Genomic DNA, 13,765 nt, shown 5'->3' on the forward strand with positions numbered 1-13,765 from the left:
GGATGCCATAGCCTTGCAGTTCCCATATCTGACTGACCTCATGATATGATACTTATTTTTCGTATCTCACACTGAATTGGAACTCCAGTTGACCACCACTCTCTATGCCAGTTTGATATATTAACAGTGAACAAGAGTTAGGAATTGTGCAATATTGTTGGAGATAGGGTTTTTTTGTTGTTTATTTGTTTCTTTGTATTTTACTGGAAGAGATTTCTGACTGCTCCTAGTATAAGCTAAAGGCAAAAATTATTATTATTTGGGTTTTTTTTCCTATTCTTTACAGATCTTCTGGACAAACACAAACCCAAAAATCAGTTTATTTCACAAGATGGATGTGTACTGGATGTCCCTGCTGCCATGATTCACTGCAGCTATTTAAAAGAAGTAATCTCCTTCAAGGAGGGAAGGAGCATGTTGCCTTCTGCATTAAAAGCATATTCTGGACAAAGATTTTTCCCACAACAGGGTTATGATTTTGCCAACATTCATAGAAAATTTTTGAGAAGCAGAGAGTGGTAAAAGACTGATTTAGGACTTCAAACATATTTTAAGGGTAAGAAATACTGAATTACTCAAGGTATGAGCTCACACTTAGTAATAGTTTAATAAACAAATTAAGAAATGTGTGACTAGGACCCTGAGTCTACAAACCAGACTCTGTTACAGACTTGTTTTGTGGGATGCAGTGCTGTGCACTATGCCCAAGGACCCCAAGCCCCAGTTGCTTCTGGATCACAGTGGGGATCTTCATCAGGGTAGAACACAGGCACTGAACGCTTATAATAATATCGAAGCCGTGAGAGCAGTTTCTCCACCACGTGAGGGTATTTTTCAGACAAATCCTTTCTCTCTTCAGGATCATGAACAATATCAAATAGCCAAAGTCTCTTTGTTGGTGGATCAGTTGATTGAATCATTGATTCGTTGAACAAAGATGGTGGAGGAAACCAATGACTGCAGCCTGTAGAAACAAGAACATACCAAGTATTAATTCTCAGATATGGAGCAGCAGTGTGGAAATGCAGAGTTATACTGGAGTTGATGAATTCACTATGTTCATTGACAAGCCGCTGGCCAGAGACTGTATCTGCATTCCTTAACTCTAGCCCATCACCAGTGTCTCTCTAGCCCAATGCTACCTATACAGGAATCCTGTTTTTACAAAAAGGATGCACTATTGGGATCCAAATTTCCACGTCACTTAATTTCATATAAAATGCTTTCATGGACTTTCTGTTAATCATATCTTTATTAATAATATTGACAGTGGGATTGAGTGCACTCTCAGCAAGTTTGCTGATGACACCAAGCTGAGTGGTGAGGTTAACTGCCAGAGGGACAGGACGCCATCCTGAGGGACCTGGACAGGCTGGAGAAGTGGGCCCAGGGGAGCCTCACAAGGTTTAACAAAGCCAAGTGCAGGATCATGCACCTGGGTCAGGACAATCCCTATTATCCATACAGGTTATGAGAGGATGTGCTTGAAAGCAGCCCTGAGGAAAAGAACTTGGGGGTTGTCCTTCTTTCAGTCAGGATGGAGTTAACTTCTTTTGTAGCAGAGGATGGAATGCTGTGTTTGAGAGTTAAAATGAAAGCAGTGCTGATAACACCCTGATGTTTTGAGTTGTGGTCAAGCAGTCAAGGACTTTCTCAGTTCTTTGTATTTCTCTACTCATGAGAAAGGAGGGGACGAAGCCAGGACAGGTTACCCAAACAGGACAAAGAGGGTATTCCATGCCAATTATGTCATGCTCAGTATAAAGAGGGGCTGGTGGGAGGAGGAGAGGGACGGCTACAGGATGCGCAGTTTTTGAGGGACGGTCGGGTTCCGGGGTGGCTCTGGGCTGCACAGCCGGAGTTGTGGGTTCGGTGAGAAACTGCATTGTGTATCAACACTTTCATATATTTTTTGCTCTAAAGTCCTGTTAGCATTGTTATATTGTATCTTTCTGCTATTTTAGTAAACTATCCTTATCCCAACCCACTGGCTTTTGGTTTCTTGGTTTTAGGTTGTTATTTGCCCCTTCCTTTCCCCTTCCCTTCACCCTCCCCCCACACACACTTCTCCCCCTCCTCTTTTCCTTTAAAGAGCAGGCAGCTGCGTGGATCTCAGCTCTCAGCTGGGGTAAAACCATGACAGGGGTACTCATGGATGAGAAGCTGGACATGAGCCACCAATGTGCATCTGAATTAAATTGTGTTTGGGGTGGGTAGGAGATACAACACACTGTAAAAGACAAAAAAAAAAAAAAAAAGAAGAAAAGAGTTACTTTGTTACCTGGATATCCAGTTAGTAACTTCCATTTTCCATGTCGGATTGCTGCATGCAGGGATATATTGAAAAGCGTATCATCCCACGGAAGAGAATTGATCTGTGGTAAAGCCGTCCTGTTCTCAATGCCAAGACCTTAACGAAACAGGAAACTAACTGAGGAACATTGCATATGCATGAAGTATTTTTTAGAATTCTGTTGGAAAACAAAGCAGTACAATCCTTTTATGTATTGGATAGAGGATTTATTATATGTATGCGCAAAGATCTAGGCTATGATTCCCTGGATGTATTTAACTCGGAACTTCAAATGTACCCTGAAAAGTTACCAGTAGAAAATGTCACACCTGAGACCAGGTAACTGGGCTCATTTTATATACATATACGTGTATCTCATATACCTAAATTAAGAATGCTCGTGATTGGAATTACTAAATTTGCTCATACAAGTGCCTATATCATTTGCCTGTTAGAAATACAGGATTGAAAGATCTCCTGAATTGATGCTGCTATCGTTAGTTCTCTTAGATCACTCCGGGGACCAAGTCCCAGATCCTAACTTACATCTACAAGCAGAGAGCTGCCCCCCTGCACCAAGCTGGCTACATGCTGTCTTTGGTAGAGCTCATATGACCCATATCCATCTACTGCAGAAAACTCAAGTGTCAACTCTGCAAATTCCCTCACTAAAGGAAACCTGAAGACCCTATAGATGATTAAGAGACCACCTCTTTACTTAAATCAGGAGGGAATCAGACAGGCACTCCAGCAACACCCAAACCAGCTTGAATATCAGCTTTCATAAACAAGATAGGGGTTTAAGATATAAAATCTAAGAGTTTTACATTAACTCTATCAGTTGATGCCTGTTTACCAACAGACTACCAGAAGGCAAATGTAAAATTAGATAAGAAATAAGACATCAGGAAGTAGAGACAAACCAATGTTGATTTTCTAGCATATTTCAAGATATTATTTTCAATCAGTTTAGGTAATTTGAAGGACTCAGCTGATAGAGTTTTGCCACCGAAATGAAAAAGAGATGTATGATCATCATGTGATATCCAATATTAAAAACAGCACTAGAGGTTTCTATAAAGAGTAAATGACAGTGAGGCAAACATCTGATAAGTAAGTGCAACAGAAAAATTAGAAAATACTAGGCCACAATTTTTATAAAGGTCCTGGTAAGTTTCTATTTTATTACTGGGCTTCACACTTTGATTTAGTTTTTCCTACTAATAAGCTCTTTCTGCACAGTTCCCTGTTCACATCAGACTTCAATTACATTCCCAGATAAATAAGGCTATAAAAGGGGACTACTTGTTTAGACTATGGATACACAGATGAGGAGGACTCAGCTCATCTTAGATCATGAAGCACTGAAGCTGTGGTCAAAAACACCAAACCTCAGTAAAAACAAGAAAAACTTCATAAATACCCCCAGAAGAATCTCTCTGGAAGATAAATCCCCACATAGCCACATGATGTTCACAGCAGATACAAAGCAGTTTAAAGATTAATATTGCTTACTTTTCAACATCATTATGTTATGTATTATTCTGTCACACTATTTGCTACTGGGAATACTCATCTTTGCCATATACTTCCCTAAAGAGCACAATGACAGACATTCAGCAGACCTTAAGACACAACCACGTTTTTTAAACATTACATCGTAAAATTACAATATTAAGGCTTGGTCTAAAGGAAAAACTCAGTGAGTCTGCATTTCTGGTTTTAAGGTTTAGCATGGACAATATGCTTCTAATTGCTGAGATCCTAGTACATGAATGTACACAAAATAATTAAAATAATTCAAATGAAAGTATGAAAGGTTGTACTATTAGTTATACTTCTCAAAATACTCTTAGAATGCCATGCATGTGACTTAAAGTACAATTTAAGAAGAAAAAATAATTTTAAAACCTCTTATTTGGTCCAAGTAACAAAACCAAACTCCTAAACTAAGAAATGCTTTTACCAGAACTTGTAGTGGAAGTTGTGTGGTGGAATGTTATCTTTCAGAAGCATTCCATGAAGAGAAAAAGATGAATACTCTTATGTTGAGTTAGTATAAATGGAACTCTGTCTAGTCATGGTAACTCACCCATTGCAAGCGCTTGTCTTGAGCCTAAGAAATGCACTGTGTATTATTCAGACAAGTGAATTGCTTCCCAGACAGTACAGGTTGACTTTTATTAGACATATCAGCCATGGAAAACAGGCTGCTGTTTGTTTGAATGCCTTCTACATAGGATATTTATAGGCTTGTCAGTTTATTACATTATATAAGCAACAGATACAGAACTAAAGTAAATAAATTCATTGCTTCATGTGAGTTCTCTTCCTCCCATCATGTATCTTTCACCTTAAGCCTGGATTCCCCACCTGACCTCCTCTTCAGCCCAGCTGTTAAGTTTCCATCTCTGTCTCTATTTTTCAGCTTTTGCTAGTGCAGGTGAAATGGAAAATGCCCAGGCATGTCTTCTCTCTTGCTCCAAAGATTTTACAGGGATCCCTTTTCCAATCTGGCAGATTGAAGAAGTCATAATCTTTTGTTTCCTTTGCAAGACAAAGTTCATTCCCATAGCATCTAAGCAGTTTTTCTCTGCATCTATTCTGATTGTCATACTTTTTCTTCTATTTTTTTCCCCCACCATTATGGTTGAACAAGCATTTAACAACGGCCCCATGGTCTAATTCAGCAAAGGACAGAGGCCTTCTACTGATATGTGTAATCAAGTCTGCCTTCACATGTCCACATACTCTCCTGACAGACAAATATAAAAAAATGTGATACTTGTGCAAAGAGGCTAGACATTTTATTTTTCTGCTGTTTGACTGTCAGTGTATCAGTTGCTACTGAAATTCTAAAGCTTTGTTTTTACTTAGAAAAAACCAAACACAGCCTTTAACATGAATTATCTTACTTTCAAACAGAAACTACTTCAAGGCCAAATTCAGACCCTCACCAGCTGCTCTATTTCTTTTTAAATAGTCTCTAGGGAAATAATAAAACTTTCATTAGTTAAGAAAGCAGTGAAATTTCATTCAGATACTTATTCTCAAATATTTAATGCTCCAATGTATTGATTTAAATATTTTAGTGTTTTGTTTGGACTTGTAGATAACTAATAAATATTCAAATAGGTTTTATATCTCTGTAGAAAAAAAAAGTGTAAATGTTGCCCTTGGTGAGGGACTCTGGAGTTTATATCATATTTCAAGACCATCCTTAGTCTTAACAGCTTGAAAAACAATTACAGGGTCAGATTTTAAACGAATTGAGGTGGTTAACTCCTACTACTCACAAAAGCAGTTTATTATCTAACTGCTTTAAAAGCCTTTCCCTCTGCCCCTTATGAAAACTTCTGCTTGATTCTTTTATTTCAATTATCACGTGGTGTCTGTAAATGGTTATGTATTCCAAATTAGGATGTAAACCCATAAATAATCTTCAATAGCTATTTTTTACCTTCAAAAGGTAAAAGAATTTTTCAGAAGGATTTCAAAAGGATTTTTCAGAATACCTATATAATCAACTCTGAAAAATCTAGGCAAGACCCTCAGAATCAGTCAACAATGTTAGCTGCATTTGCAAAAATAATTGTCATATTGATAATTCAAATATTCCATAACATACTCTTCAGACAGGAGGTCAAAAAAGTTACTGCTTGGTAAATATATGAATAACATCCTGAACAATGACTGGATAATACTTGTGACTTTCTTCTAAAAGTCAAACATCTTCTGATGCATTAAACCATGCTAATGCAGAGACTTAAGTTCAACAAAAGGGAAAGTAATTAACATGGGGAAGAAACCACAAACCTCATTCTGCGTACGCAAAAGAATGTGCTCTGAACACGCCACTGCTCTTTAGGGAAGAGTTTTTGAAGTTGTAATGAACAGGTAATGTCTAGTGGCAGTCAAGAAAAGCAAAACAAGTATTAGAAGTGGCAAAGAGTAGGACATGATGCCATCATATATGTCTTTGTAGTGCTTCATGGGATACCGTGCAGTTTTGTTCCCCACAGACACAGAAAAAACATACAGGATACAGAAGTATGTGACAAGGAAAATTAAAACTATGGAACAGCTTCTCTGTGAAGAATGACTAAATAAACAGGAATCTTCATCCTCAGAATGGACAACTGATGAGGGACAGGACAAAGTCTTGGCCATGACAAGCTGAATAAGGAACAAATGGTCTTTCCTAATAGGGGCATAAAATAAATGATGAAGTTGCATACTAAAAATAAATGATATTATATGCTTCCCTGTCACAAACTCAACTGAAGTGTGGAATTCCTTTCCATGAGATGCTGTGGATGTCATTAGTATATGCAGGTTGAGTGAAGAGAAGGGCTGAGAAATAGAAGAAAAATTCATAAAGGATTCTTATATCCAAAAATATAACCTAAACATCAGGAGCTCTGTTAGCTGCAAGTTTGCTGGGGGGGAGATGACATGCAAGAGAAGTATGTTTCTATTCTTGCCTTCATGCACTCCTTCCTAAATAACTTCAACTCTTGGATACAGAATAATGATCTAGACAGGGTTTTGGCCTGATCATACACAAGATGTGTTACCAAATTACTTTAATTTCAGAACAAGCCAAATAGTTTGTTTACAGAAGAAAGCACAATGTCAAAGCAGATTTATGCAACCCCTTTTATTATATTAATCTCTGTATGTACTGAACTGAAAGGATCAAAACTTTCACAAAAGGTAAGTATAGAATCATAAAGTATCTCAAGTTGGAAGGGACCCATAAGAATCACTGAGTCCAACTCCCTGTTCCTTGCAGGATGACCTAAACCCAAACCATGTGACTAAGAGCATCTCCAGATGTTCCTTGAACTCTGTCAGGCTTGGTGACATGACCACTGCCCTGGAAAGCCATTGGTGACCAACCACTCTCTCAGTGAGGAACCTTTTCCCAGTGCCCAATCTGAATTTCCCCTCACTCAGCTTCATTTCATCTCCTTGTGTCCTGTTGTTGCTGGTCACCAGAGAGAGATCAGCACCTCCTCCTCCCCTGCCCCTCTTGAGGAAGCTGTAGACTGCGATGAGTTCAGCCTTCTCTTCTCCAAAATGAAAGTGCCAAGTGATCTCAGCCTCTCCTAAGTCTTGCCCTCGAGATATTTCACCACTTTGGTCACCCTCCTCTATAAGTTTATATGATTCAGATTCAGATTTAGCTGTATTTTTACAAATACATGAACACCATGAGTCACTTCTAGCATATCCTCTACTTTCAGTGCTATTGTTAAAGGGAGGGGTAATATTAAAAAATTAGAATATTAATTTGTATTAGCAATGGCTTTCAACGCACAGTTCAGTCCATATCAGCTCAGACAGGTTAGTTACTTGCTTAAACCTAGTTTTTCACTTTCAAGTAGTTGAAATAATGGATTCACACCAGATTTATACTACTGTGACTGAGATCAGAATCTGATAGCTACATTATTTCCTGGTTTAGTCATACAATTTTAAATTTAAAAAACACCCCTACAATTTACAAAAACAGTACAAGATGACAGGTTTTGTTAGGAGGAGCTATTTGGTACATTCAATCCATTAGTGTGTCCCAATAAGTAATTAATAACTGATTATTCAAAGTAAAAGAGAAAAGATAAATGAAAACTGCTTACTTTGCCCAGCAATCTGTTCTTTCACTTCACTTTCTAAGCATAGGGAAGATCATAAAAAATGATGCAATGTGCTTAGCCCTCATTTTTTCCTACTAGCTTTTTAAAAAAGCTTTTATGACCTCATTCGGTATCCCATGTGTACTCCTGATTTAATACATCATTAAGGGTAGGTGAGTAACTCTTCCAGAGGAAAAAGAAAACTGTCTTCCTATGTATTTTGCATACACTGAGAATAGCCTTCTGCTTTACTCATTAGTTCGCCTATCCAACAGGGCAATGATTTCTGGGAGTGGAAAATAGGAAGAAACATTTCTTCATATTTCTTCCCTGGTGATCAAGGCATGCTTGAGAATCAGTCATCTATTCTGTGGCTCGTACAGTCCTAGTTACCAATCAGAAATTTATCTAAAATAAAAAGAAATACACCATGAAAAAGACAAAAATGTCTGAAAATCCATTATGTTTACGTAACTCAAACATTTTGAATTCTTCTACTATTGCTGTACACCAAAATAACCTTATGACCCTTTGATGCCTGCAATGCTATGTGGTAATACGAAAAAGAAGGGTTGATCCAGTTGTACAACATTTTACAGCTTTAGATGTCTTATCAGAAGCTCTCTACTCTTTTTCCTGTATGGGGCCTATAAATCCCATTTGTTTATTTTTCTAAGTCTTATGGTGTTCCTGACAGGTTTCACTGATATTCTCTGAAATATTTAATATTCAATCAAGAGCAAATACTGGACGGGGGGGGGGGGGGAAAGTTTTCCTAATGCGAGCAAATGTTAAAAATAGCCAAGACAACAACAAAAAGTCACTGCAACACAGTACTTGGTAGGTAGGCTGGAAAATTCAGTCTGTCACCATCTTTGTAAATATTTCCTATGATTTATTTCAGTCTTTTGCTTTCTACTTTGCAAGACAAGTTAAGTACCATGTAACCATAATCTGTAAAAAAAAGGCTTAAGGATAGTTAACAGTCATATTGTGTAAATTTACAAGGTTAAAAAAAAGTACAATCTGAACTTTTTCAAAAAGACTCATTCTTTAGATCAGTCTACAAGATAAATTTGTGGAAACATTTTATGAACTGCAATAAATTTCTTAAGAGTATGTTCATTTAAACTTTGCTGTCTGATTTTCAACTGTAAGAAGGTAGAAGATAAACTGCAAATTTTCAGCTGAGATTTAAAAAAGGGAGTATTATATGGGAATACATATTCTATACTTATTTTTATATATAAATGATATTTGCATAGATCTAATAAGCATCACCCTCCTCATTCCTTTAACTCTCCTTCTTTCTTTCTATGAGAGTAACTCAGCAATTGGTGGAAAACTAAAATGTGAAGATATAAATAGACACTACATCTAAAAAGAAAATATCCTGTCTTCAGTCTATGATTAAGATGATTAAAATGATCCATGTTGAGAAGTTGGTTGGTAGGAAATCAAAGAGCATAGTTCTCTCTAACATGCCATTTAGTGAGGTCCCAACCACAAAACTTAAAGGCTCCAAAACGGTATTGCTTGAAGCATACTGTATTTCTGTACACTGTGGTCTACAATAGTAGTGTACAGGGAGGCAATGTTGGGTAATTGTTGGACAATTTTGGAAAAAAGAATGTCAATTTATTATTTATCTGGGAGACAGAGCCCTGCCCAACGACTTAATCTAAGAGCCTAAGTGTCAGACTGACTATGCCTCTACAGTTTTCCAATAGCCCACACAGTAACAAAAACATCCTTTATAAGCAGCTGCATAGAAACAGTACCCCTTATGGACAACAGAAGCAAATGAAGCTTTTACCTTTGCTGCTTCGTCTGCAAAACAAGGACATTAGAAAGAAAGCCATCTACCCTTTGCAGTGTATTTTACAAAGGAAAAAGTGAAAAATATCAGCAGCAGATTCAGCCATATGACAGGGAAATTGCAATCACAAAAAGCTCCAAGCTTAATTACAACCTGCTCAATGGAAAAGACTGAAAAGCAAACATTAAGAAAAGCCACAAACTCCGGGTTTTAGATAGCTCAAGTTCTTTCCAGTGTGAATTAGAAATGTATCTGAAACAAATAATAAACAGGTGGTACTGCTATGCAGGTTTAAAGTATGCCTAAGAGCTTTCAGCCAAAGCAGGAATATCATCATCATTTCCTGTACCAAAAGTGTGTGTACATTTTACACGACTTGGCTGTGCAAATAGTTTGATACCCTGGAGTTCCCAATGTATACTGCACAAAAGGATTCCCTAGGTATTCTCTTAAGTAACTAAAAACTGTCTCTGTAGTTCTGAAGACTTCTATTTCAGTATAAATCTTGTCTGGCTACAAAACACCCCCTATCGCATATTTGGTTAAATAGTACGTAATAGGATCTATGTAGAACAAAAGTTTACTTCTTGTACCACATGTCCATCCAGGCCAAGTTGCTTGCCCCAAGCAGCCACAAGACAAGAAGAAAGATCCTTGTATGGATAGAAAAGCATCTAATTAAATGGGAAACAAAACCAGTTTATGCTGCAGAGGCCATCATTTGATTCCTAAAGGAATTTGTGCTGGGACCTCTACTGTTGACCATATTCCAAGTAACCTGGAAAAGGGACCAAACAGTGAGATTACAAAGTCTGTGGATGATGAGTTACTTAAAACTGACTATTAAGAATGACAGAAAGCCCTTATAAGACAAGGTGAGTGGGGAAAGATATTTAACACAGAAAGAGCTAAAGTGATGCATGTGTGAAATAATGACACTGAAATTACATATAAAATGATGGCCTATGTGTCAAGCATAATTGTCCAAGAATGAAACCTGGCAATCCTGACAGATTGCACTGACACTTTTTCAGAATTTTGTCAGCACTGGTCAAAAAAGTAAACCAAGGGTGAGGAATTATTAGAAAAGGACTCATTAACAACACAAAAAGCTCTACACAACTGGAGAAATATACTTCTGGTTTTCTTATTGCAAAAAGAACACATTATGACCGAAAAGGTTCAAAACCCCCTCACAAATTTGGGTGACCTATAAAGACCCTCGCGAATGAAAATGTTCTGCTTCTGCTAGATGTACATTCTGCTTAATTAAATTTGTATGTTCTTGGGAACTCCAGGGACCACGCTGCCTCCATCCCCTGCATGACCGAAGGAAGGTTCTTCCCATCTTGCATGATCTTGAGCCAAAAGCAATCATATAATCAAACCCTTTTTGTTTTAATTGACAGGGGACTTCACAATGTAACACACAGGGCAAATAGTATTGGCTACTCACACCTCATGAAGTACTTTGAATGAAACCCCATCATCTTGGTAGTTGTTAGTATATTCAGTGCAACTACAGTCTCTACCTGACCTAAATAATCCTGCAATGTGGAATGGCACTACTACACAGCATGTACCCACAGGGAGAAAAACTTAAACATCTTGAAACATTGGATGACACATACATTCTCTACCCAGGAAATTCATCACCTGCTTTTGCCGGTAATGGTCACGTTCCAAGTGGACTAGACTACATTCTCTGAACAAATAAAATCTTGGCAACATCCTCAAATTCAATTACATGATCTCTTTTTAAATTTTTTTTCAATCACCAAAGATGTTCTGTGGAACAAAACATGTTATTCTACTGCTTTGTAAAATCTTCTTTTAATAGCATCTCAGCTTGTTGCTATCAGAACAGCTAGAACGTGTCTCTGAACTGCTGGTCCCCTGCTGTCCTCACCCTCCTGTGATAAAAGAGATTTCATTTTGTTAGTAGGCACCACATAAGCTACAATTGTCACTAAGACAGCACTGCAATGAAGTCCTGCTTGTTTGCAAAGACTCTTGAGAGGATCATTGGGAGCGCTTGTGCTTTCAGAGGCAACTCTGCTAATGGAGGCTGAAGAGGCACAGAGCTATAGGTGTGACAAGAGGAACCCATGGCAGCACTCTGTCAGTTTTGCCCTCAGAGCATGGAACACAGCCATAACAACTTTGCATCACATAGCCAGGAACTGGCGTTTGCAGTCAGGCAGCTTTAGGCAACAAAGTGGCACTTACACTTATGTCCAAAAAAAGACACTGCATTTAAAATAATTCAATCTTGTCATGCAGATTGTCAATTCTCTGAAGACTGTCAATCCAGGAAGACAGGCTTTCAAAAGGTTGTAACTCCTGACAATAACAAGTCTCAAGGGGATTAATTAGATTTCAATTTTTTTTTAATTCTTCTAAAAATATATTCTAGAACATTTTGAGTCATTAAAAGAATCTTCACTTTGTAAAAATGTTTTTATTAGAGAGGAGTTAACAGTTCTGTATGTTGCAAAGTAGAATTCTGCTTAGTAGTTGAACCAGATACTGGGGAAAAATCCCTACCTCTCAGGTTATATCCACTAAAACTTAAAAGCAACAAAATAACCAGCATTATTTTCATAGTAAGGCAAAGCATATGCCTCCCTGCTCCTTGTCATCTGATTAGTAGTCTATAAAAACCACAGAGGAGATCCCCAGACAGAAGTCTGGGACTGGCGAACCAAAAACCACTTACATATGAAACCCAAACAGAAAAAGAGTATTCTCTGGTATGTTTGCTATAATTTTAAAAATCAACATACTATTTTAATCATCCAAGATATCCCTTTTGTATGCACCAGCTTCTATATATTGTCAGAAAAATGGTAAAGGTACCATTCTCCTGCTGCTTCCATTGAAATAACATGTGTGCACATCGCAGCTTCTGTTCCAATGTAAGCCATTTCACTCTATCATCAGGATTTAAAGCATTTACTTACAAAATGTCCACTACATAGAAAAGAAAGAAGCTGCATAGCAGTTCCAAAATCACAGGTGATAACTTTTCTATCAACAGACACTGCAGACTGCTTGAATCACCTTAGCCTGTTTTTGTGCTTCAACAGCAGAAGCAGCAGGTAAAAAAAATCACAGACTCCAAAATATTATGGAACTCCATATAAAAACCCTCATGAGGGCTGGCTTCAACCTCCTAGAATTCTCACCACATGCATACACACAAGACCTGCATGATTGGCAGGCTCACTGTCCCTTACTAATATTCAACCGTGGAACTAGCAGGAGGTCTGTTACGGCTTGAAAAACCCCACACTGAAACTAATGGGAACCTTTCCACTAATTCCAGTGGGCCCTGGTTCAGACTGGTTAAGCATCAGTAGTAACAAACAAGGAATTTACACCCTACCAACTTCTCTTAATCAAAAAAATGCAGCTAAACTCCCCTTTATTAATACAGTTCAGTGGACACAGTGTGTTTTCAACAAAACCTTTATGTGAAAGGCTTCTTCCTTTGTATTCACAACAATCACTTGTGTCTACAACACATACATTTAAACTACCCTCTCCACCCTAAATGATCCTCAAATTAAAATTATTCTGAAATCAAAACAAAAGCACAGGATTTACCAAATCTCAGAAGAAAAAACTTAAGAAAATAATAACACAACTCAGTACACAATCCCAGAAATGTCACCAAAAATTGAGGCTTATGGATGAATGGAAAAAAAAAAGGTATTTCAGAGTCATTGTCCCTCCTGCAGAATCCAAGTCATCATGCTCGGAAAGGTCTAAGAACTGTTTACTGAAACATATCACTTGATCTCCCCTGAAGCACTGAAACAGCAGAATTACGGTAGACGTCACCTAACAGGCACCCAAACACTTGGTTCTTATAGGAACCTGCAGCCCGAAAGGGAAACTAACACAAAGTCGAGAAATGAATCACACCTCCACTGCAGTAAAACCCAGGGAGCCACCATATCACTTTTCTTTGTGGTCAGTGATGATTCCCACAATCACATCTTCTGAACT

General features: G+C 37.8%; 1 protein-coding gene across 1 annotated transcript in view; it reads right to left on the reverse strand.

The window, feature by feature from the left end:
- Window positions 1–587: 587 nt before the first annotated feature.
- The window catches only part of ARSB (arylsulfatase B), a gene marked incomplete at its 5' end in the record, with an annotated part of 67,763 nt that continues 54,585 nt past the window's right edge, over window positions 588–13,765 (reverse strand). Inside the window, 2 exons of the mRNA XM_084278322.1 lie at window positions 588–964; window positions 2,282–2,410. Of these exons, the coding sequence (XP_084134448.1) occupies window positions 699–964; window positions 2,282–2,410 (395 nt within the window). The 3' untranslated portion in view covers window positions 588–698. The remainder of the gene's footprint in view (window positions 965–2,281; window positions 2,411–13,765) is intronic.

Source organism: Gallinula chloropus (assembly GCF_964237585.1).
Source record: "Gallinula chloropus genome assembly, chromosome: Z".
Classification (NCBI taxonomy): Eukaryota; Metazoa; Chordata; class Aves; order Gruiformes; family Rallidae; genus Gallinula; species Gallinula chloropus.